This window comes from Venturia canescens, chromosome 3 (genome assembly GCF_019457755.1).
Source record: "Venturia canescens isolate UGA chromosome 3, ASM1945775v1, whole genome shotgun sequence".
NCBI lineage: Eukaryota > Metazoa > Arthropoda > Insecta > Hymenoptera > Ichneumonidae > Venturia > Venturia canescens.
In genome coordinates, this window is record NC_057423.1 from 18,693,914 (window position 1) to 18,721,511 (window position 27,598).

General features: G+C 33.0%; 1 protein-coding gene across 1 annotated transcript in view; it reads right to left on the minus strand.

Annotated features, from left to right (window-relative positions):
• LOC122408437 (protein lin-11-like) overlaps positions 1 to 27,598 on the minus strand; it is a 715,873-nt gene that overhangs the window by 9,141 nt on the left and 679,134 nt on the right. The window contains exon 8 of the mRNA XM_043415231.1: positions 13,074 to 13,211. Within this exon, the coding sequence (XP_043271166.1) occupies positions 13,074 to 13,211 (138 nt within the window). The remainder of the gene's footprint in view (positions 1 to 13,073; positions 13,212 to 27,598) is intronic.

Consider the following 27,598-nt stretch of genomic DNA (forward strand, 5'->3'; position numbering starts at 1 on the left):
AGAGCGGCGCGCGCTACACAGCGACAGTTGAACTAAGCCGAGAGAATACGAAAATTTTGTCTTCGATTATCAGTCGTGAACGTCCTTAACTCGAAAACTATGGGGGTTGAGCCAAAGTATTAAGAGAGAAAATCTCCTTTTCTTCGAGTTTTCGATCGATGAGAATTTTTTCTAATTTTTTTTCGAAATGTTCAAAAATTAAAAACTCAGAAAACCGCCGAAACAAATACAACTTTTATATTTATGAACTTGAAGTACACTGAAATTAATTTCCAATTCCTTTTACAACCTTTCTCAACCATAGTTTTTTATCCCAAATTAACGAGGTATTTTTTTGCTTGCAGTTTGAACTTTGTTTTCAATGTATAAAAAAAAAGACAAATCTACATCAATCGAGTTACTTACTTTATTTAAACGTGTTTTTCATGGAAAAAACCGCCTTTGGTTTTCAGCACTGCAGTGAATTGGAAATTGATTTCTGTGTATATCAAGTTTATAAATACAAATTTTTTTCTGAATATTGAATTTTCGAACATTTCGAAAAAAATTTAGAAAAAATTCTCATCGATCGAAAACTCGAAGAATCGTGTCAAATGCCCATAAAATATAGATCTACCGTTGACGATCATACAACGGGGCAGTATATCTATATTTGATGGGCTTCAACTAATCGCCGATGAGAAAACTTCAGATTGGTCCTGTCGTCTGTCTTCACACCGTCGGTCTTCTTGTCACATCGTTTATATCTACTGTCAAAATAACTTCTTTCGTTCATTGTAAAATGCGAATTTCGTGAAAATTGTACAGTTTAGTTCAATCTCATGGCTATGTGTTCGCAAGTGTTTGTTAATATATAAAACATTAATGTTGGGAAATGTCTCCTTGTATAAATACTTTGACTTTTACATTTATTTCGTAATATAATTTTTTTGCAATCATTTGTTTTTATTTCGTTAAATTTTAAATAGGAGTTGCGAGAAAAAAAAACATTCGTTCATTATAACCTCAAACGTTCTTTCCAAACTGTGTATCTTCCTAAATTATATGTCGTGCAATAATATTGAAAAAAAAACACGCGAAATTGGTTGTATATAAATGAATTCATATAAATTAAAAAAAATGTTGATTAAATAAAAGTGTCTAATCCAATGTATTCTCACATTTTCTTTCATTGCGTTTGGCAGTGCTCTCTAGTTCCTTTTTTTCTACCTCTTTAGCTTACAGAGTATCCCTACCAATTTCAGTTCATTCTCTAGATAGCATGTGTGTTGTGGGTATTTTTGTTTCCTCGTAATGATTTCAACAACATAATATGAAAAATTTATAACGAAGAGTCTAGTTTATACATAGACATTCCCTTGATGATGAATTTGGAAATTTATATCAAAAAGTTATTTGTTGCTTTATTTCTCGTGATATCAAAATTTGCATTTTTGAAATGCGATGGACACCTCTAAAGTTTAAGAACGTTATGAAAGGATATATATAGTGAGTATTTCTACTTCATGTTTGCAATTGGCATTATGGGTTGAAAAATTCATGTCTGTAAGCCTACGCCTGATCATTTTTCGATGCAATCAGATATTTAGTCTGCGAATAGCCATGGAGACATACAAAATTACACCATTTCGGTTGCCTCAAATATGCACCATGTCTTTCACTTTTTTTCTCGAATGTGACATAATAACATTTGAAAATGTGGTTCAGGGAATTCTGAAATATTTTTCTCCATAGTATCAAAGTTTGTATATTACCAATATGCAGCAAGTAAACTTTGATATTTCTGTGAAGCGGCAGGTGTGCCAATCTTTTCACTATTTGGTTTCGACTGTAATATATGAATGAAGAAATTTATTACTAGAGTCTTCAGCTGCTTATTTCTAAATAGGTCTGGAATTACTGTCTTCGAAAACTAATCCACAGATACATCAAACAATTTTGAGTTCTGTTTGCTTTTAATAGTGCGCTGTTTTCATTACTTTTAGCCTTGACATAATTAGTTTAATGAATCTGTGGTACTTTTTTCTGTCTGTATCAAAATGTAGATGAATAAGTCATAGCGGGTACTTGAAAACTTTGAAAATTCTATGTATTGACATGTGCGCTAAGCATTATCACTTCCTATTTTTGATTACGGAATATGGGTATATATAAATAATGAAAATTATAGAGGAATTATAGAATATGGGTATGGATTATAAATAATAAAAAATAAATATAATGAAAACTGCGACAGAATGTTAGTGGTGGCCCATTTGTGAACGCCATAAGACTTTATGTTTTCAAAATGCTACGCATGAATTAAAAAATGAGCAAATCTGTTGGTCTTGACGCACTTTATAGTTTTATTTTCTCCGGTTGGACATGTAGAGTTCAAAAAGTTTGTACATCGACATGTGTGCATCAACTTTCTATCTCTGGATATTGTAAAAAGAATGCTTCAAAAAGTCAATGAAAGCCCATTTTTGAATAAAATAACAATTTCTACCTTCTGAATGCAATATATGAGGGATTCTCTGTCAAAGATATTATATAATTTAGATATTATATATCCCTCATGTAATATCTAAAAATTGTCAATTCTGTCGGACCCTGTAAGTATTTTAATCTCACAAAATTGTGGACACATTCGAAATCGTTGAAAAATTACGATAATCATTTCAAACATTCGGAGAATATCAAACCGTTATAAATTGCACAAAACTTGACGAAAATCATTAAAGAAATTTTTTTTAAACATTACATAAAACCATTCAAAAACTTTTTGAAAGCTTTATTGGAAAATATTCTGTATCGTTTAGAACTACTACAAAAAAAAAGATATCGTATCAAACCATAAAAAACTGCTCTGGGGGAAAAAAAATTCGACCAAGTATATCGATAATCGCCCGTTTTGGCACTAAACCTCAAAAAATGTAAACAAAAATTCTCGAATCTTGCAATGAAATTGATTTCAAACTGTGAAAAAATATCAAATATATTGCAATCCTACAGCATTAGTAGATAATATTATCCATTAATAAACCCATTAGGCGGTATTTTCAACGTTAATAAGAGTTTTTAATAGAATTTCAAACATTCGACACACAAAACAAACATCCATGGTTTTTTTGTTGACTATAATTATTTGTCTCCATGCGGCTTTTGAATTGATATTCAAAAAGAAATGAGAAAAACATCAATTACGACAATTTCATTTATTCCAACATATATGATAGAGCATTCCTCGATAAATCAACCAAATTCCGCATTCCACACTCTGTTGATTTTGATTCTTAAACTCATCAATAGCAAATTACACGAGATAAAGAAGACTTTTTTTACTATTACGATTTTATTGAAAATGTCAAAATTCTTGCCTACTAATAACTATTATTTTTTCTTAATTTTGCAAAAAAAAAATAAATAGGTAAGAAGGTACAAGAATATATCGATATGACGAGCACTTTTATCTCGTATGTGAACATTTTTTCAACGATTGCTTCAATCGAATTTTCAATTTTTCGATCACAGAGTATAGAGTTTTCATTTTTATTCTTTAAATCTAGCGTGATTGTAGTTAGCCCAGCTTAATTTAACCCGAAAACAAGATTGCTGAACTTTTAAGAAAAAAGACGTGATATAAAATCCCAAAAGTTCCTCTAGGGGAAAAAAGGTTGGGACAAGTACATTGATGGTCCCTTGTTTCCTGATCATATCACGAAAAGTGTCAAAAATATGCCATAAAAAAAATTATAAAACCAAGTGTAAATAATTTCAACAGAACAATTCGAAAAAATTTTACACTGATGCCCCATTCTTTTTATCTCATTCTAAAAGCTAAATCAATTGACAAAAAAATCCATCTATGTTATATGCAGCATTAAAATTTATGATGTCGATTCGAGGCCAAGTATTTAAGAGTAATTTGGAATATTCATTTTCATGGGGGAACCATTAGGAACTTGAGAGAGTTCTAATGAATCAAAAAAGTTATTATTTGAGTTACATACAGCCTTAAAATGTATGATATCAATCGGAGGACTTGATTTATGATATCAAGCGTTTTATTAGCAATTCCGAGTCTGAATGAAATTGTTCTATGGAGCGTTTAAATAAAAAAAATCACATCAAAGGTATTGTAATTTGTTACTCTATGGTGGCAGAGATTTAGAAGATAATCGATTCCCCTCAGACTTTCAGGATCCCCTGATATTATTGGCAATATTCGACGTCAATTTTGGATCGGTCCAAATTATGTTTAAATATGTGGTAAAAGGACTTGTCCCCCCATCACTTTTCATTAAAATTTTTTATTGATTTAGCTTTTAAAATAAGATGAGAAGAAGGGGGTATCGGTGTGACATTTTTTTCAAATTGTTCTGTTGAAATTATTTACCCTTGGTTTTATAATTTTTTTTATGGAATTTTTTTTACAGTTTTCGTCATAATTATATAGAAATCATATACTCTGACATGCTTCACGTTTATACAGAAGTGTTGGTTTCCGTTCCATTGATATAAGTTTTTATTTTAAACGATTTACAAAAATGAAATAAAACTCAAATATTAAGAATCGCATCAAATATTCACCGCCTAGAATGTAAACAAAGCTGACTCAAACCTTGCCATATTCTTATTCATATCAAGAACCGCTGTAGCGGCTCGTTAGTCAAGTATTCTTAAAAAAGACAGCTCGCTCAGGATAATGCTTGAGATATATCCGAAAAACAAAAAAATACTGTTTTGTCAGATGATGTAAGATTAAGCCTCCCACTCAAGATGAAGAAGCTAGAACTGACTTTATATTACTCCAGAAGTTTAGTTGCTGTTTTATTGTTGATCTGTCACTATCGTGTCCATTATTGTGAATAACTTATCCTCATTGTTAATAATAATGAAGTGGAATTAAAAGAGTGGAGAAAAAAAAGAATAAGCCCTGAAACATGTACTGACGATGAAGAAGATTTGAGATACGACTTCATACAAAGAGTTGTTGAGTATTGAAGAAGTGCAAAAACGAAACAAAATAGGAAAATAGAAAAAGTCCAAAACCGATTTAAACTCGTTAAGATCCTCCACGAGATAGTTAAATTAGGAAATTATTTAAATTTGGCATATGTATTGTTTAACATATGAACAACACCTCTATACAATTTTAATAATTTTCACTATCCCGAACCCGAGATATATGTAATTGAAGTTGACTCAATTAACACGTAACATATGGACCATGCATAGGCAAACAGCACATTATTAATTCTACCGGTAGTACTAAAATTAGGAAGTTTATAAAAAACGAGGAGGAGCTAGAGCAGGATATCACAGATATTGTGAAAAAAAAATCAAGGTGATTGACCATTTAGTTTGACAGATATAGTCTCAAGAAGTACGAAGGTTTAGGCTGCATACAATATATTTTGCAAGCGAACAAGCGAATGTCGTCTGTATAGGCAACCTTTTCTGTGTGTTGAAGCATAGCCCGGATAGTTCCGTCAAAAAATTTACTCGCGATGTCAGATCAAAAATACTTTTAGAATAAATTTTACGAAAGCAAATGATATTTGTACTATATCTGCTGGCACTGAGTACATATATAGCGTTTTTACAAAGTTATTGATTACGATCCGAACGAATTATTAACCCTTTTAATATGCAGACGGTACATAACTTTTGGTTGGGGCTGTCGTAGGGGATCGACCTTAAATTTGTGCACCAATTAAAGTGCTGGGCTCAACAAATTAATAAAGGTGGAACTTACAAGGAAAAATTATCATGCATTTCTAAATACACAATCGATAATCTGCGAAGCACCATAGAAACAGGTCTCATTGTGCACGATATCAATCTTTGAAGATGGGCGTTATAGGCTCAAAAATGAATTAGGCATGAGGATCTGCGTTTCAACGTACCGCCAACAGCGATAAGAAAATTTAAAAAAGTTCATCGAATAGCAAGTAGAAAAATAAATAAATACGTGACAAGGAAGACCCTCAAATCAAAAGACATATTACAAAACGATGCTAATAAATTTGTTCCGAAATTCAAATGAAAATTGAGAAATATGGCTTCGAAAACATTTATCATTCTCATCAAAGTGGTTTCCAATTAGAAATCCTTTCGGGGCGAACTTTAACAGAAGAAGGTACGAAACAAGTAGAATGCCTTGTACAATCCGTTTCAGCGGCAATTCATACCTACACCACCCAACCAACAATATCACCAGCAGGATTTCCTGCCGTCACCTCTTCTGACGATGTTAAAAAAGCCATCCGGGCAGTTGACGCCAATCGCAGAACGAACCATTTTTCGACCTCTTAATGTCTTTTTAAGCGTTTCAAGATCTTACAAGGCTACCATCAGGTATTTTGATATGTAACCTTCAAATATAAAAAACAGGTATGCTATTAATTTTCACGTATTGATTTATAGGACATTTCAAAGTACAGCTTCAAAAAGTGTTTTTCCCAAACATCGGTGAGAAAAGTGTGCTTTTGATAGACTCATGGAGTGGACATTAATTTGGGTCTACATTTACGAAATAATATAATTAAACTGCAGTCTCTAGTACATAATCAATTATCATCTCCGAGGTATGACAATTTATTTTGATATGTCTGGTTCAAAAATGGGTACATAGCAGAACAACATGAGCATTTCGAGAATCCCGTTGAATTCGCTTTCGGTATGTCATCTCAAACCAAATATAAAATTGAAGGCTGCACAAATGTGGCTGTAGTAAGATGTTTATGGTGTAAAAAATTACTTTGTTTCAAACATTCCTTTGAAGATTATTATTATTATTATTCAAAATATAATCAATTAAATGATCTTTTATATAAAAAGCTTGGTGATAAATAAATAACACCGTCACACAAAAAAAAAGTGCTCAGTACCTAGAACCGGACCCATCAATCTCTACGTATATTGGCCCGCTGAATCCGAATCCGAGGTCAGATTGGCCAATATACCTCGAAAATTTTGAGTAAATTCCAAAAAACCGCAAAAATGGAAAAAAATGGCAGTTAAAAATATGATCATATTTGATTTTGACCTTACTCGCAGGTATTTTTTATGTAATTTATAATATGTTCCAAAGTATACGTGTGAATTTTTTCAGAATTTTTAAAATTTTTCAAAAAATTGTCAAATCTGAAAAATACGAAAATAGCTAGAAAATTTTTGAAAAAATCACACGTATTCCTTAGATGATTCTTAACACTTTTTGTTCAATAAAAATTTTTCACCAAGTTGAAACTTTTAAAAAAAATAATCATGAAAATTTACATCATGCCGTTTAATAAAAACCGCCATCGTAGAAAAACTGAGTGAGAAAAAAAATGTCATAACGAGTGGTCTGGAAAGGTCAGACATTAAGAACATCTTTGCTAGCAATAATATGGTTATTCAAGTGCAGCAACAATAACGAAAATTGTTTTGAAAAAAAAAAACAAAATTCTAGATTGTGAAAGAGTACCCTCAAAAACCCCCTCTATCAGATTTCGGAATTTTTTTCCCTGTAGCAACATGCTTGTAAAGAAATTTCGGAAAATTTCAAGATTTTCCAAACATATTTAGGTGCACAGTAAAATAGTGACCACAAACGCAGAAAAACCCCATGTATTTTAAACGGAAAACTTCAACCCCCGTGATTGAAGGTTAAGCATTGTTTTAAAAATCTGAAAAAATGACAGCTTACTTTTTATGTATTTCAAACCGATTTAAGAGGCGGAAAGGGTAAAATAAATTTTGACCCCAAATAACGACCACCCTAACATATATATTCTAACGTAACGCTGTTGCCGACCTGATCTGAACGCCGCCATGCGTCGGTTCGAGCTACCTTAAAGAGAAGAAGCAGGTATGAAAAGAATGAGAGAAACGCGGTTTTTGAAACAAAAACTGCGTTTCTCTCATTCCTATTATCAAAAACTGTTTTGATAATAGGAATTTATTCAAGTGAATTTAACCGTTTTCACAAAAACAGGGGAATTTCGCGATACCGATTATTACAAGTTTACAATTTTTATTTATCCGGGTTATTTAAACAATCAGGCAAGAGAAGAACTCGAAAAACCCGAAAAAACGGAGCGTTTTACTGTTCGAAATTGGATTTCCGATGTGATTTATTTTTGTTTGCTCGTGTTTTCATATGTCGTGTTGACGCTTATTTATTTTCCGGCATGCTAATATTTTTAAACGCTTTTGCATTACATTTTTAGTGTCTCTTGTGTTGGAATATTGAACAATGCGCTCTTATAATGTTAAGGAAACCAATGATGCCTACGATGTCCTGTTGACGGAAATTCTTTTAATCTATTATAATTTCTTATTCTACGTGATGATCCAAGAGTGTCTCGCACTTTCTTTTTACAATTTTTCTATTCAACCGTTTGAAGCTACACAAACTCTAGTCTTACCGCAGTCCCTTGGATTAATGCCTTAATTCGCTTTTATTTGATTATGATTGATTTAATCGAATCGATAATTTGTGTCATACGGTGGCCAAATTGGACAATGAAATTAAAGTAGTTCCCGGTAGTTCCTTAAATTAATCTGTTCTTTCGCCACCACCAATTTCGATGAAATTTTAACAAATTTGAATTTAAAATTAAAAAAAAATCAATTTAATCATCACTTCTATTGTTTACAACCCAAAAAATATGAAAAGCGGAGAGTTTGCACTGGACCACGAGCTTCAAACATCGCCAAATGTTTAACAATAATAAAAAAACAAATTTAATTTCGAATTTGGACTCGTGGCGCCGTCCAGAACGATGCCCGTCGGCTTCCTCGGGTCTTTGTGCCAGTCGCCAAAATGACCGCTAAGTGAGACGCATGGCCGTCCGCCGTCCTGCGATGTTTTCTGTTCGCGTAATATATCGGGCATTTGAGCAGGCTCGGGCCGCTCCGCGAGTGTTTCTATATATTAAATTACTTGTGCACAGTCTATATGGGTCATTCCATGTCAATTCAATGACGTTGCAACGGCGGCTTTCTTCGATTTTTAAAATTTTTTAATATGTTTTTATGCATGTGAAAAAAAGTATTCAGTTAAATTTGTAGCTCGTTATCTCCACCCATTCTGGAGTTATCGGTTTTTGCTTAAAAATGTATATCTCTGACTATAATTATGATGATTGCTCTTAACATGGGTTATTTGTTTTACTTTTTAACGCTCTTTCTAAAAAAAAATTAAAAAGCGGAAAAAAAAATTTAAAAAGCCTTTTCAGGCTTGATTAGTAAAAAAAAATTAGTTTTTCGCTCAATGGAACACTTTCTTTTTTTTCAAAAAAAATTCACAAAATTCTACGTTAAAAAACCAAACATTTTGCAGCCGTATTGTAAGGTAGGCTTCGATAACTTTTAGTAAAAAAAATTGGAAAAAAATTTTTTGTTCTATAATTTCGATTTGTTTTTCTTTTAAGATCACGTAATTATTCAATCAGTCTCGAAATACATAATTTTTCTGTTACATTTTACATGTTATTTTATTCACTATTATTACAGACTTTTCTTTTATTTCTTTTTTTTTTGAATACTATGCGTTTTTATTTCCGTTGATGCAGAGTCTTTTACCACTAATTGTGTTGTCAATATTCGGTGTGGCAGAATGAATTTGTTGTGTATTGGGTATGGATTCAGCATTACGTTATGCATTACATTACATAACGATTCAAAAATTTTTCCTCCATTGATTGATACTCAGTTTTAAACGAAAAATTAACTTCAATTTTCGATAAATTATTCGGTTGAGAAGCCTATGCATAAAACTCTTGCATCGTTGTGATTTCCTGATCAAAAGGTAACTGAGGCTCCAGCAGTCATCCTTTTCAGGATCCCACCTACACCATCACAAGGCCCCTTAATGCATATTAAAGTTAAATTTATACGTCTAAAACTTAGTATAAATCAATCAATGGAGAAAAACGTGTTGAATTGTTTTATCAGTGCTAAATCCACACCCAGTACACAACAAATTCATTCTGCCACACCGAATACTGATAACACAATTAGTGGAAAAAGACTTTCTAGATCAACGGAAATAAAAACGCATAACATAAAAAAAAGAAATTAATGTCTGTAACGATAGTGAATCAAGTAAGGTATAAGATGTAAGAGTTATGCATTTTGAGACTGATTAAAGGAATTACGTGATCTTAGAAGAAAAACAGATCGAAATGATAGAAAAAAAATAAGTTTTCCAATTTTTTTTACTAGAAGTTATTTGAAGTCCTTCTTGCAATATGGCTCAAAAATGTTTGGTTTTTAACGTAGACTTCTGTGAATTAAAAAAAAGATAATTGAAAGTGTCCCATTGAACGAAAAACGAATTATTGACTAAAAATAGCCAAAAAATGCATTAAAAAAATGATTTTTCGTTTTTCAATTTTTATTTAAAAAGATTGTTAAAAAGTAAAAAAAATGACACATATTAAGTGGCATCATCATAATTATAGTGAGAGATACACATTTTTTAAGCAAAAACTGATAACTCCGGACGGGTCTAGATATCTAATTAAAATGAAATAATTAAAATAAATGCGCAAAATAAAATTTAAGATTTTAAGAATGTTTTTCCCTCTTAATTTTGCGTGGGTATCAAAAGTTAGAACGACTAAAATTCCGAACAGCATATCGAATGCATATCTATATATACATATATAGATATACAGAATGCCTGTTCAAAATATTAGTCGTTCTAACTTCTCATACCCGCCATTAATTTTTTCTTGAAAATATTCAAAAACGCATCAACTTTATTTTTTTTTTGCTCTTCACAATGTTATTCTTTCCATTGAAATCGAATAATGGCTTTTTTTACATTAAAAAATTATGAATGACAGGGGGTGGTACACCCCTTAACCCCCAACATTAAGGGTACATAGGAAGTTGAAAATGTCATACAAATTACAAATTATTGGACGTAAAAAACATTATGCAATTGGTATCATTCCGATCGGTTGAATGCTTCCATTACGAAATACTCTACCAAAAGCAAAACATGCCTAACTTTGGGAGTTGATTTTACCCCTTAAATATAATTTGAGCTGATAAAAAAAAAAATTGTGTCTCTCATTTTTGGATGGACTAAAAAAAATTATCAAAATCGAAACGGCACACTAAAATATGATTCCTTGTAAGATTATTCATGGTTAAGGCCTGAGAAAAACTCCGTCTTACTTAACGATCACTAACCAAAATCACAGAGCTCTGAATAAATTGGAAATTTTCTTCATGGATACATGTGAAAAATACTGGTTATTTTTTCATAACTATGGATACTCATGCTTACAGATTTATTCAAGTTTTTTAAGTAAAACTTGACATGTGTGGTTTCTTATTTCTTAAACGGATAAATTTCCAAAATAATTTTGAAGAAGGAACTCTTTATCTACCTATATCCGCAGCAACTTTCTGATAAATTTAATTTTCATATTTTTTAAAAATTTTTCAAAAAGGAGATTTGATAAATCAAAACATCACTCGTACTTGGTCTAATCGAATTATGCGATTTTATTTATGTGCAGGAAAAAATAAACATGTTCCATTATGAGGGTAGATTTTATTTTACTGTGATATTAACGGTCTTGACTTGCTTTGTCATATTTTTTTAATATGTCTAGTGGAAAAATGATGCTGCTTTTCTCAATCATTATGAATAATATTTATAATACCCGTACTCATAATATAAAAATCAACAATTAACCACAACATTTTGAAAGTATTATTTTGACTGAAAAGGTTAATTCCTTTGCATAATATCCGTGGCAATAGAAATTAGTCAGAGAAGGGACGCTACGGACGGAGTGCTTTCGCATCAAAGGAGTAGCTCTACATTTATTCTATAACAGGAAAGGTTCGGGGCCTTTCGGTGTTTCCAACCTTTTCAGTCTTCTTCTTATTTCTATCAATATAATATTATAATGTAGAATGCATTCTCGACATTTCGAGATACAGCGTCTATCATACAATAAAAGTGCAGTGACGCAAGTCATGGCACTTGATTTGTTTGCAACACTATAAATTATTTCAGAACACACGGTGCTCATGATCCGGACGAAAGTATTTGTTTTTAAAGGCCGAGTTGAACTACTTTCTCAAGTTGCAGGAAGAGGAAATCTAGAGGTGATTACCGCTCCGGACAAGACCCAGAGGTCAATTTATGAACCTGCACACTAACTTCTTCTCCGAGAGAGACGAGGGTCTTAAAAATCCTAAGGTCCTGGTATTCGTGTAATTAATCACCCCTCAAATATTGAAACGTTTTGGTATAAAATAGAGCGCTCTGCCCAGATTGACAAAATTACAATATTGCTGCGATTACACTACCTTCCAACTGACATCACCCTTCCTTTAAATTCATATTAGAATTATAAATTTTCAGACATTGAAGATTTTGATAAGGCTTGATGTTGTGGATCTCTTTAAACCAAACTCTGCTCGTGAGCTTGAGACTTTTATAGATTTTTCAAAACAAATTTTACTCTCGTTCGATTGTCCTAGTTCCATGGAGTAAAAGTTTCGTATAACGGGCTCTAGAAATAGAATTATTCGAAAATTAAAAGTACACACGGTGTTCTGAGTTTTTACATAGCTAAAAGCAATACATCAGGCCTAGCCTGAACTGCATCCTTGGCAAAGACCATTTTAGCACATTTTGTTTCGTGTTTCTATTAGAAAAACATGTTGATTACTAATTAGTACACATAGTAAGATGCTCCTACTCTACTGGGTTCAAGCATTAATCAACGATAATTTTTTCATCTACACTGTTTCATTTTCATTATTTATTTCATATTAGTTTCAAGTTTCATTATTTTATTAGATTGACAGTGAAAGATCATACAATGTTTTGACCACGCGGAAGTTTAAGATCATTGCGATTATCACGTAATGTGACTTTTACATTACTAAATAAGAATTGTTTACACACTAGATCCAATCAATTTATTTACCTGGATTCGATAAATCAAATTATAGCACTGGATTCAAAAAATGAATGAATACGTGAAAAGATGTTGTGTAATATAGTTTCACTTATAGGACAAAATTACTTTAGAAAATGAAAATGAAAAGGTTCCCCAACTTACTTGTCACCAGAGACCAGTTCCCCAGCACATTTGCTGCACCTGAAACACTTCACGTGAAAAACTGTTCCTCCTGCTCTTGTGACCAGCTCGTTAGCTGGTATCAGTTGGCCGCAACCTGAGCACGCCCCGCCGAACATTCTGCAATCAAATGAGACAAAATAGAAAATTTAAAACATAACCGACCACCAAGTAATAAAATGCAATGAGAATTTCGTCGAATGGACTGAGTTTTCTGCGCTAACAAGGAAAGGTTCTCTGCTGACGTCCTTCGATTTTGATGAAATTTAAATATGTTATTCTACATCAAAATATAAAAGACACGTATTTTTTTTTATCGGCGGAAAAACGTTTCTAGGGGTTGAAATCACCCTTTAAAGTTGAGACCTCCGAGGGGTACTTTTCAGGTTTCACCTATTTTCACCTGAGATAATAGAATGCACCCAAATGGATAATTATCTTAATGATAAACGATGAAAAATGCAACTGGTTTCATATCGGAGGGTTGCATAGAAAAAAAGTTATAGGGGTTGAAATTCACAAAATCGTTATAACAAAAAAAGTATTGCATCTATCTCGATGAACTTAATTGCATTTCAAAGAGGGCAAAAAAATAGTAGATACGTGTTTTTGCGTTTTTCTCGCAAATCAAGTTAAGGGGGTGAACTACCCCTATATATGTTTACATCAAATCTCAATAAAACGGCAGTAATTTTTTGTTTTCCTTATTTCTTCTGGTCCTGATACGTTTTTCCTTCATATTTTTAATATTTACATCTTAAATGATGGATAGATTTTTCTCGAAATTACATTCTCATAACTAGTGAAAGTTATAGAACCTAAAGTATGCGTCCAATCCTTATGGTTTATTTTTCATTTGAAGGCAATCTGACTCTTCTAGTTATACTTAGAAGTTTCTATTCAAAATTTATTTAAACAATAGATTTTTCCTAATTGAGCAAGAAAAATGCGAGAACATCAAATTTTTCGGTTGAAAATTCTACCACTTCATCATTTCGTTTTTTGTAACTTTCCATGGTATTCATATGAATCACATCCATAGTTTGAAAGAATTTACTTATTCCCGCCAAAAATTACTGATGGGATAACTTCTACAGATAACAATTTTTTTTATTAGTTAATATTGAATAACCCCCAAGACAAATTCCAAAAATATCTATTCCTTATGTTTTTCACAAAAATTCGGTAATTATTGACACATTTCCATAGCTATCATCAATTCAAGTTATCATCAAATCCCCCCTCCCCCCCCCCCGCCCCTTTACTTGACGGTGTTATTTGGAAGTCATCTCTGTTCAGTCTGTGACTCGCTCCCAAAATTAGATTTGAAATACGACGCAGAAGCAGTGATAAAACTGCGATTGCGGAATATATTCACCACAGTCGGTTATTTTTATTCTACACGAAAGAAGTGCCTTACAATTCGAGACTATTTAAAACGAAGTTGCAAGTATTAATCAAAATGAAGATAAATCCTATGAACGTTATTAGAATGCTTCTCGCAACTTTTGAAGTTATGCGTTTACCGGATTCGCCAGTGAATATCGATCAAGTACAGTTGAAAAAAAACTTTGAAAATATTTTGTTGACTGCAATGAACGAATACAGTGGTTTTGAAATGGTAGAAGAAAATTCTTTGGATTTTGAAGAACCGTTCAAGGATTGGGAAATGGAAATTGTTGAAGATAAGGAGTGGGCAAACGCCTTGCATGAACCAGAACTTCCGCCTGATACATGCACTCGTGATGACGAAGATTTATCTTACGAGTACAAATTAAGGGCCGTTCAGTATTGGCGCAGCGGGAAGAAAGGAAATTTAAGTCTGGGCAGTGTTAAACAAAAGTTCAAGAGAGTGCAATCTATACGACAGTTGCAGCGGTGGGCACACAATTTGAACAAGGGTGGGATGTACAAAGAAAAATTAGGACGAATTTGTAGTTACACTTTGGAAAATTTCAAAGCTGCTGTGGATGCTGGTTTAATAGTGCACGATTCCGATTTGAAAAAATGGGCCATACATGCTCAAAAAGAAATGGGGCATTCTGATTTTCGTTTCAAAGCATCTCCTAAGTGGATAAAATCATTTAAAGCGGCTCATCGTATCGTATCGAGAAAAATTAATAAGTTCATTACATCCAAAACAATTGAAGATGGAGAAATCTTGGAACAACAAATTTAAAAATTTGTCTTTGACGTAAAGCAAAATATTGCAACATACAAATTGTCAAATACATTCAACGCAGATCAGAGTGGCTTCCAGCTAGAAATGCATTCCGGAAGAACTTTATCATTCGAAGGAGAAAAGCAAGTACAATGTGTTGTACAATCAGTCTCATCTACGACCCACAGTTATACGATTCAGCCGACTATATCAGCTGACGGCAAACTGCTATCTCCTCTATTTTTGGTTTAAAAAGAACCAACCGGCAAGATTGGTCCAATAGTGGAGAAAACGCTTTTCAGACCAGATAATGTGTACATAGAAGGATCCAAGTCTGGGAAGCTTACTTCAGGTATAAATTACACCCACTGTTTGTGTATAGATATTTTTTCGAATGAAAAAAAATACGTTTTTTTATTTCAGATCATTTCAAAATTTGGATGCAGCATATGTTTTTCCCGAAAATTGGTTCAAAATCTTTATTACTGATTGATTCTTGGACTGGACACTGTCCCCAAGCTGTACTTGATGTGAAACCTTCAAATAGAGATGTCAAAGTAATGGTTATACCTAAAGGAACTACCGGAAAAATCCAACCCCTCGATGTTTTTGGATTCCGAGTATGGAAAAATTTTGTTAGACATTTTTCTGATACTTGTCTATTGATGAATTATAATATTGATTTGTATTTGAGAAATAATATCATAAAGCTGCAGTCACTCGTTCATAACCAACTGTCGTCACCACGTTATATCGATCTTTTCAAATATTCTTGGTACAAAAGTGGTTATATTGAAGAAAAACCAGTCAATTTTGAAAATCCTGTAGACTTTGCATTTGGAGATTCTTGCAACTCACATTGTGAAGTTCCAGGATGTGAAAATGTTGCTATTGTTTGCTGTTCCTGATGTAAAAAGTCGCTATGTTTTGAACACTTTGTCGATGACTATCATTACTGCAGTACTTACAACGGCTAATAGAGCATACGATTATATATTCGCTTCTATTTATTGCTGTTGACATATTATCAATAAAAGATATAAGGATATTTAATGTACGCATTCTGTATATCTATATGATATATATATATAGATATAGATATACAGAATGCCTGTTCGCTATTTTGATCGTTCGCTGTTTCGACCCCCACCCCAAAAGGCCTTGGACGAAGCCAATACCGATACACACATCAATAAGTGGGCCGGAGTCAATTTTCCTAGATTTGTGAAGGCCCTAAATGAGCTTGAATTCAAAAAATATATAGACCGAATTTCCAACTAATTAGTGGAAATGAATTCATTTAGTTTGCTTTCCGATATGCTGAAGTCGTGCACTAGAAAGAAATGACTGTTAGCAACACTTTTGGAAGGTCTCGCAGAAACAGAAACAGGCCCATTGGAATATCAGGAAAAGTGAGGTTTAAGTAATGGGGAGGGCTCGTGGAAACCCAAAAAGATAGGTGTAGAAATAAGATGAAATAATAATTTCAAGTTTTTAAAGTGATTTCGTTGGTTTTATACAACATTCTCATGAGGTTGATACGCCTTTGTCACGCGCTCGCGCGGAAATAATAGTTTTTCCAATTAAACAATTTTTTATCAAATTTCACGTATCCTTATCTACGTTCCTTTGAAAGATATCAATAAAATCATTAAATTAATCGATACTAAACGTGTTTTCAATAATTCAACAACATTTTATAAGATACCAAATATTTAATATATTATTAGTTAGTTTCCCAGCCGTACGTGCTACGCGAATACGCAGAACGAAAAATCCATTAACCAAACATCTATAAATTTATTAAAGGTACAGTTGCTTTACATTATAGTTGTTTTACACGATATACGTCAAGAAGAAAGAAAAACCCGATAAAGACGGAAATACCGTGTAGAAAAGTTTTGATTGGAAAAAGAATTTCGAGTGAAGTACTCAGCAGATGTGCGGTCAAAATATGTACTTGTCTTCAATCATTACCGTGACTCTTGATATTCGAACATTTCTATTTATGGATCATGTATCTCATATATGAAATGTATGGCATGCATCGGTCGCTTGTATTAGTCGAGATTCGTAAAGCAGTACAAATTAAACGGTAATAGGTGAACCTGTATTTGCGAAACGCGGTGCGACTGGCGGTTGCCTTGTAACATACGCCTCGTAAAGCTCGATGTTTATATAGCAATTAGCTGCCGAGTGTACTTATTTCGTATAAATATGAACATTAACGTAGATGTGTATCGACGTACATGTATAATTTGTTAAACATCAACGTTGCCCTTAACTAGTGAGATTTTTTAATATGCACTCGATTCACTCCGTGCATTTAGTAAAGTATGAAGATTAAGCTGTTGAATGTCGAATTTGCGCGCTATGAGTCCTCAAAAGCAATTTCATAACCAGAATTTTTTTCAGCGCGGCAAAGCTTGTTATTTTTGTAGACATTTTTTTTCGTTCTCGCAATTCGTTATATTTTTCGTGAAAAGGAAAAGGCGGAATTATTTTAAAATATGAAAAAAACTTCAAAATGCAAGGAAAAGTAAAAATTTTAAGAAAAATGAAAATTGGAAAAAAGGAGAAATTTTGAAGCAGTTCTTATTTTTTTTCGACAACTTTTTAAAAGGAACAGTCAAGGTGCGTTGGATTAAAATTGGGGTGAAACAAAAATTAGCAATTATTGAGGGGTACCCCATTGGGACGAAAAAAAAAATACTGCAAATTGAAATTTGCAAATTGCTTCTTCAAGATGGTCAAGATGCACGGTGCTCAAGATGCACGATGCTCAAAGTTTCCTCTATGAGGTGCTATATTGATCATTCCTCTATGACGAAGCCAAAATGAGTATCGTGCATCTTGAGCACCATGCATCTTGACCATCTTGAGGAAGCCATTTGCAAATTTCAATTCGCAGCATTTTTTTTGTAAACAAGGAAATAATATATTTTCTCTACCTTCTTTTACGAACTTTAATTTATCTCTTTGTTTGGGTTTGTTTGGGTAAAAAAAAAAATTGAATGACGAGCCAGCAGAAAAAACAGTTTGCATCTTTCAATTTTCATCGTTTTTCTATTGATACTGAAATTAAATAATTCTGACAACTTTGCTGCAAAATATAGAGGAAGTACAGACTTATACACATAATATCTTACAAAATTTCCAAAAATAAAAGCGGTTAGACGATTTTTTAAAAAACTCATATTTCCGTAAAATTCAAAATGTCATAAAATTTAAACCGCTCAACCGATATTCCCCAAATTCAATACCAACCTTTCTATTATGATAGTCTATAAAAAAAAAAATTATTAATAAATCTCTAAATTTTCGAATGTTAGAGCGTCGACACAATTTTTATGAAAATTTCAAAACGTCGGCAGATTCGTTTTTTTTTTTTAATTTTGATAAAATTATCAGAGAATGAAAAGCTTGTATAGATTAACATCTGTGCAAACGGTAGCCCTTTATCTCAAACCGTTTCCGAATTAAAAGCGTTTGAATTTTGCAGTGCCATAACACACCCACCCACCCACACACACACACACACACACACACATGATTTTTCGATGTTTCGGAACATTTTGAGCACATTGACATTGAAAACTGGAAAAAAAAATTTTTGATCGTCACAAAGCTTCCTTTATGAGTGAGCAAAATTATTCCTTTTTTTTAAAATTGCAAAAAAATACAATAAGTCTTTTGGTTTTTGAGAGTAGGCAATAGATAAAGCTCCTCAAACTTCTGAAAAGTATGATATTTCCTTAGGTAGCCCGTTTTTCCCCAGTCACTTCTATACAAAAATGTTGCTCAGTATAATTAAAAGTTCATATTCTGTCGCGTTCACATATATATATATATATATATATAGAGGCCTTAACACTCGAGGTTGCACTGGTGAAACGTACTTATCGCTGAATACTCATTAAAATCTTGGAGACTGGCAAATATGGACGAAGGCAGCAAATGAATATAAATTGAACGTCGAGAAGTTTGGTACATGGTGCACGAATCGCAAAACGTTGCGATGACGGATTCGATTGGAACTCTCCCGAAGCAGCTACCTCTCCCCCCCCCCCCCTCTCTCGTTCTCCCTCCCCCCTCTCTCCCTCTCTGCCCTTCTTTCTCTTTCTCGTTATTAATTTAATAACCGACTCTGACAGTTCTATAATTAAATTGCTAATTTATCCGGGGTCTTGCGGGACGAGGAGAACCAATGAACTCAGCACTCAACGAACTCATACCCATGTCCCTGGATCTGCAGCGGAGAGCGGTCTCCACTTTCTACGTACAACTGGACCGAGAGTTGAGTATCCTGTTATAAGGCCTTTTAAAAGATTGGTCAACTGTATATATGTGGTGTCTTAATGCACCTTGAAAATTCGCCGATTAACGGCCTTAATAAACTTTCAACGAAATATAACGAAAGCGAGGAAACATTTTTTTTTATTTCTGATGCCTATTTTCATTTATAACACATTTCTTCCTTCATTTATATAACCATCTCTTTTTTCTATAGGCCAATAGTTAGATCTTCATGCCAATTGTATTGATTAAAGCTAGTTAAAGTTAATTGAAGCTAGCAAACTACCGAACCCGTAATCCTCGCCTTTCTTCATTTTCGTACAAACTTTCCATCTATTAGTATGTACTGGGAGGAATTTTATGGATTTTTTTTTTAATTTTTATCTCAACGCATAAAAAGAGTATTTTTCAAAGAGTCGTAACTTTTAAAAATTTCGTGGAAGTTTTTTTGAAATTTCGTAGAATTTGGTATTGTTGATTAGGAGGCAGTTTTAAAGTTGTTTTTCTGCTAATCATTTAACAATGATTTTGATTGTCAATGCAGTTATTGAGCTACTGGTTCTGCTCAAAATATATAGCTTACAGAATATTGTTCTTTGCTTTTGAATTATTAATATTTGTTGAATATACTATTCATAAAACTGCATTCCAACCATACTCTGAATGAGTTTAATATACACAAAAATTTTTTAGTGTTTCAAATTTAAAAAAATCTTAAAACCCTCCTGTGGGAAGAAGAGTTGGATATTTATTGACCATGGCTCTCATATTTTTCACAAATATAGTTAAAATATTTGCTCTATGAAATTATCTAATATTGAACCATCCAAACATTGAAGAATTTATTCCTCATACAATCATCAAGTGGCATTTCGTAAAAAGTCATAAAATAACTCAAGTTCAATTGAAATTTTTATGGCTGAGTACGGGAACTTCCATTGTGATTTATGAACTTAAGTTTGATGCAAAAAACGTTATAAATAAAATAAAAAATAAGATTCGTAAACAAAATATCGACTAATATATTTCTGACGAGTGTTTATTCTCTGAATTCCCCCATACTGCATAAATAGTGAACACGAGCTCATCAAGTATTTGAGCCGATTTTTTTCCCCCATTCGTATCGTTTTTGTTCTGTAATATTTTTTTGCATCGGACTCAATTTCATAAACCTATGACAGCCTTGGTTGATTTGGATAATATGCCTATCGTTCTTGATCGCGCATTTGCACAACGTTGTGTACAGGTTTCTTTAAATTTTTTTTTTAATTTTTTTTGTTTGTATTCTTTAAAAAATTTTTTTTATTAAATTTGTTTCGTTTGAAATTTCTCTTTTATAAGGACTTTTTTCATTCTGATCTTTGTCGTGCAAAACAACCGTAGTGAAAATTTCATACGAATAATAACAGAAACTTAACACTTGAATTTTCATGTTTATTACACATCCGTGTTGAATCTTCACATGTTAAAGAAATTTTTATCTCAAATATGACTAATCAAAGTCGTGAATGAAAAATAATCATGGATTCCATGAATTTCACTCCCACAATTTATCTAACTATTTACATTAATAAATTTATAAAATAACTAATTCTAATAACCGTACCCTAGTGCAAATTCACAATAACAAAAAATTCAAAACTTTATTAGCACTCGATGAGACGAATGTTTGAGGAGATAATCTCTCCACGACGATATCCGATGTCTCCAGTATCAAATCCCAGCATCGTTAGCATCGATATTGTTTCCATAACCATTGCGTGAACGACTTCCATGAATCAAGTTTATGTGAATTTGCACGAGTGTACCCATTGGAGTTGCTGAAAACGTGGTCATCGTAAATTCATAAATCATGCATCGTGTTATTCAAAGCCGAAGATCATTTATGTGATCGAAGTATAAAAATAATTATTTCGCGTAGAGACATTGAAGAAATAGTCAATTTAGAAAAACTTTTTGTAGAGTTTTATTTGGAAATTGGATCGAAGAAGCAATTCATATTTCCGAATGAATTATGAAAATCCTCAGATGGGAATGCGGTCCTTTTGGTAAAGAGACTTGGAGCGAACTTATTCATAAATATGCTTATTTCCGAGTCGCGTACACGATAAAGATTTTATTCTCATAGCGAGGGGGAAAGTACAATTGTCTAAAATCAGAACAATCGAGTTTGTTAATATTATCGTAATTGTTTACACACAAGGCCAATTCTTGATCTTTTTGAGATAAAGATGACTAATGATAGCAAAAAAGAATTGGGAACTCTACTACTGGACTCTTTGGAAACGAAATTTGATTTCACTATTATTTTTTCTGATAATTAGGAATGTACATACTTAGCCTCGTATATATAAATACATTGAAGTTGATTCGCCAAGAGATTTTGGAAACGGACATGAAAGGAGTCAAAATAATTACGCTAATTAAAACCAACCAATTTGCGCTTTGAACAATTAAAGTAGCGCGCAGACGTTGGAAGGGCGAGCAAGAGTGAACAAGAACCACGGAGACCGAGATACAGGCTTACTCATTAGCAGCGCTTGGTCTCCTATGTTACCCTCTGGCTATTATGCCTGTGCTCCCTTATGTGAATCGCGCGCATGTTTTAGTTTGTACCTATATATTAAATGCATTAGAGTGATTGAAAAATGGATGCTCCTGTGTAAGGTGCAGTGAAAAAGTAACTAATAGAGAAAAAATTTATTTAATAGTCAGTTTAGATATTAAAGGTTCACAAAGGCTCGTCTGGTTAAGGGGTATGAACAGTGTAAACATTGGAATTTTAGGTGTTTCGATTTATTTTATAAATAACAATCGGTTGAATGTATAAACATAAAACTTTGTACACAACTTTCCTGTAGTTACAGTGATGGATAAATTGAAAAAAAAATGTTAATCGTATATTTTCGCACAATGATGTATTGAAAACAGCACCTCTTGAATCTGGTCTCAATGGCGTTGACAGCAATTGACTAAAATTGAATATTTAAAGGTTAAAAATAAAAAAGATTTTAGATAGTCATCGAGCTCACGTGACCAACTTAAAATCGATAGTGGTGCCTCCCATAGTAAAGTAATCTGTATATTAGGGTGTGTCGAAAAAAATCGATATTTTTTTCCGCAAGCATTTTTATTCTTATTATGCCAAACGATGAAGCTAGCCGAAAGGACAGCTTCATAAAATTATTTCGGCAGACCCACCGTATACTTCAACTTTTCATAAGAATAACACGTAAAAGAAAACTTCAGTGAATATTGTTCCATATCATCCGTAAAGAAAATTTCATAGATATCCTACTTACTTATTTTTGTAGAGAGTTGAGTTCCCTACAAATAAAGTCATTAGAGTCATTTGCCTAGAGAACCAACCGTTCAACGGTTACAGTAGTTTGAAGTTTCTAATGTCACCCAGCCTGATTCGCATGTATTAATTTGTATTTTCCAGGTCACTCCTATCAATGTCGCTATTTAAATTGGACTAAAACCTATTTTTAAAAATAGTTTTTCTAAAATGGCTTCTAGAATCGTTATCTGAGCAAAAATATCGGATACATACTGTTCTCATTTGTTTGAACGAACGACATAATTTGTTTATATTTCCACCACTTGTTTGAATTAATTATAAAATGTGCGTGTGCGTGTGATTTCCCGTGTTTACAATTCAATTGATTAACTTGTTATAAACATGGTGACGTAATGCCGAACCGTTTGAGCACTGTAAGCGCACACAAACCGTTGACGTCTAAAATTGCTACTTTATGCTTAATTTTCAAAAAATATATAAGAAAACATATAGGTTTCAGCCCAATTTAAACAGCGCCATTGAAAGGAGCGACCTCAAAAGTAGAAATTGATATATACCAAATCTGGCTCGGTAATGTTAGAAACTTCAAACTGCTGTAACCCTTGAACAGTTGGTTCTAGGAAGACTCTAAGGACTTTATTTATAGATAGAGAATTCAATTCGCTACAAAAATACGTAAGTAGAATATCTGTGAAATTCTTTTTATGGATGATCCCGTGTAGAAATTTGATTAAGGCTGCGATGAGGCCCTGCTTAGTTTTCCCTAACACACACGGAGAGACTTTTATAAGAATATTTCGGATGAATTTGCTAAAAAAATTTGCTATGTTTTGTAGTAGCGCTGTTCTATATCGCCATTCTATTACATTTCACCAAAGTGCATAGTAATTTTGATGCCGAATGCAGTCCTCTCAAATTTTACTATGTACGACAGGCAAAATTTAGGTCTGCGACATTCTTACATCGAACGATGTATCGATATCTGAATGTCACTATGTTAAAAATTGGTGAATTATGAACGCTTATGAACGAAGCGATTGCTTCAAATTTTACTATGTGCCACTGATTGTAAAGATCGTCTCTGCTACGATCAGTGTATATTGAATTGATGGCATCTAGTCCTGCTTTTGGAAGTACATTTTCATATTCATCAAAATCGAGTGTACAAAGTACTCGCACCAAGACTCCGACCCTTTAGGACAGATGTCGTGCATCACTTTTTTATGCTCTTTTCGAATACTTTAACGTTCGAATTTTCACTCAAAACTTGACATATATATTTTTAGAGGTGTAAACTAATGATTTATCACCATTTCCCGGAAAAGTCCATATTTAAAATAATTACCAATATTCGCAATAAACATAATATTTAACAAACCATTAAATGTTTGGACAAGATCAAAAAAGAGTCATTGCAAAAACAAAGGTGACGAAAAATTCGACAAATTGCAAAACCAGATTTCCAATCTTAAAAAAGTGGTGGAGCTGTTGTTGGAGTCTAAAAAAAAAGTTCCAACATAACCAGCAATTGACGATTCTAATATCAAGAAAATTACAGGTAAAGTATATGTATAAATAGTAATCTGAATACCATCTCAATTACTCTATCACTTCACACGAGGTTAGAGAGCTGTGAGTCCACACGACTTTAGCAGAGGTTTTGATTGTAATGTTCAATGAGACCATTGGTCACATTCATACACAATAAGTGTCCCTTTAGAGCGATCCCTTTATGGTCTTCTTGTTTTCGTCTTTATCCTTCCAGTTAAAGATATAGAGCAAGATAATAAGGAAATTATTCCGCAAAGGAAAGATAAAACTGAGGAGTCGTTAGAAAGTTATTCTAGAGATATTGTCTTGAGAGCTTTGGGAGTTGATTAGAGTGAATTAAAGTTTAAAGAGACAAAATGTCACCCAGAATTGAAAAATACATGGGGTAAATGGGTGAAGCAAGGTCTTCCTTAGAAAAACAAAACGGAAATCTTGGAATTTTACAATAGGAAAGCAGAATTGCATGTCGAAGCTCCTAAACTCAATTTGGAAATAGTTCCAATGTTGACTGATATCGCTAAAAAGCGGGATCAGCATTTTATGGATACACAAAACTTCGTAGGCACAGCCTTGACAGCCTTGGGAGCGGCAGTGTCTATGATTGTAGATTCTCCAGAAAATGGACTCGATGAAGACGATAATCGATTATCTTAGTCATGCTGGTCAAATTATGTCTGACGTATTTTTTCAGCAGTCGATCGCTCGTAAATTTTTCATTACACCCCAAATGGACATTAGTATTAAACCGTCTGTGGAAGAAATGGTTTCAGATGAATGGTGATGTAGAGACAATCTCGTAGACGAAGTAAAAGAATGCCAGAGAGATTGAAAAAGCCTGCGCGAAAATTAAGGACAAATCCAAAAAAGATAATTTCAAGGCTCAGGGAAACGCAAAATACCCATCTGCAGCCTACAAGCAGACGACAAATCAGTCGTCATACAAGAAATTAGTAAGGTACAGAAAATAGCAGGTAGACTATTTCAGTTGCAGAATAAATGAAAAAAAAAAATACAGACGATAAATTCATATTGAATTGTGTAAAAGGGTATAAAATTCCTTTCATTCAAACATCGATACAAAAAATTATCCCAAAGACTCAAAATTTTTCTAGCAAAGAGGAAGAAATAATGGAATCAGAAATTTGAACATTATTAGAGAAAGGTGGAATTGAAAAGTGTCTTCCACACAAGGATTAATTTGTTTCTCCCTTTTTTCTCGACTCTAAACGGGTCTTTTCGATTCATTTTTAACCTGAAGAAATTGAATAAATACATAAACCCTCCATATTTTAAATTGGAAGATATAAAAGTTGCCGTGAGTTTGATTTCTCGAGACGATTTCATGGGTTCATTAGGAATATTCATGGGTTCAATATTTGAGGAACATACAAAATTTTTGAGATTCAAATTCGAGGACAAACTCTTTCAATTTTGCTGTTTGCCTTTTAGACTGTCATTAGTTCATATATTTTTACAAAAATTATGAAACCGGTAACGATTATATTAAGAACAAAGGGTGTATTCACAGTGGTTTATTTGGACGATTTTCTATTCACTAGTAATACAAAAGATACATGTGAAGGAAACATGAAAGAAGCCGTTCATTTATTGGTGAGTCTTGGTTTCATCATAAATTTTGAAAAAAATCACTTACTCGCAAATTAAAGTTGTAAATTTTTAGGGTTTATCATTGACTCTGTAAAATTTACTTTGAATCTTCCAAATAAAATGAAAAATCAGATAGTGAACTTATGCGGTCACTTTAAAATAGGCAATAGTTACAAAGTCCGAGAATTCGCGAAATTTCTTGGAATTTTAACAACAGCATGTCCAGCAGTAGCGTATGGCCTAATTCATACAAAAAAATTAGAACGAGAAAAATGTTTAGCCCTAAAATTGAATGAAGGAGATTATGAAGGAAGTTTTTTCATAAAAGGAAAAATTGCGAGACGACATTGATTGGTGAAAAAATAATGCGCTGATTGGATAAAATCCTATCAGAATTCAGAATTTTTTATGCAAAATTTTCTTTGAGTCATCGTTAACGGTTGATTTTATGATGGACAAAGTACTTTTGGTTTTTGGTATGTAGAAGAAGCAAGGAAACACATCAATTTTCTTGAACTACAGGCAGCCTTTTTTGCTGAAGTGTTTTGCTTCTGATTTATTTAATTGCGATTATTCAACATGTGTAATATGCGATATGGCAAGCTTAAAGTCGCAGAGGCAGAGCTTTCAGCGAGTTGAGAGGGTGCAGAGCCTCCTTTCTCCCCCCCCCCTTTTCCTAGGAAATTGTATATACTCGAAATTTGCAACCATTAATGTTCCAACAATGGAAAAAAATATCTCTAGTTGATAAAAAATTTCGCGATTGGTCCTAATGAATGAATTTATGCTAATGATAAAGAATTTGCGATCAGTTCTAACCCTCCAATGATGTTTCAGAACTGCAACTTAGTGAAAATAGAACCGCTGGTATTGACCGATCTTTCCATCCTTTCGCTTTGCCTCTATGCGAATCCAATACGATAGGTCGTTACGAAACATTATTTACGAATGGTTCAAAATAAATGATGCACGTAACAATATTGGAAAGATTGATTTCAATCATTAGAAAATATAAGAATATGTATTTCTGTATTAAAAGTACGGTTATGATGAGCTTTTACGAATAAAAACGAACGAATGAAAAAAGGTCGATCCGTACATTTTTTATTCAATTAGCACCGTTTGAACAGATAAATTAATAAATTTAAGAATCAAAGACGTTATCAGACCTGCTGGTAAACAATTGATTCTGAAAAAAAATCGTGGGATGTTTTTTAAACCTGTTTTATACAACTGGAAAAAATGAACGTGTCGTGAAGTGATATACCTCGCATTTAATACTCGATAAAATATATAAAAATATAGTGTATACGATCAGCAATACAAGGTCTAATCAACCTAATCGATTTAAAAGCCACACGGTCTCGTGTTCGCTTTCGCAAACCAGCGCGTTTCCAATAACCATTTAATTCAGTCAATCAAAATTCCTATTAGCTGCCCAAGTTCAATTTGGCTGCGGATATACTGGATATCGCGCCCTCTCATATTAGAAGGTTACTTGTATATATTGGCCCAGCTGGAGAGTAATGGAAACGAACGAGCAAGAAGATTTTTATTTTTTCAAATTTCGTCTTATTGAATTAATCG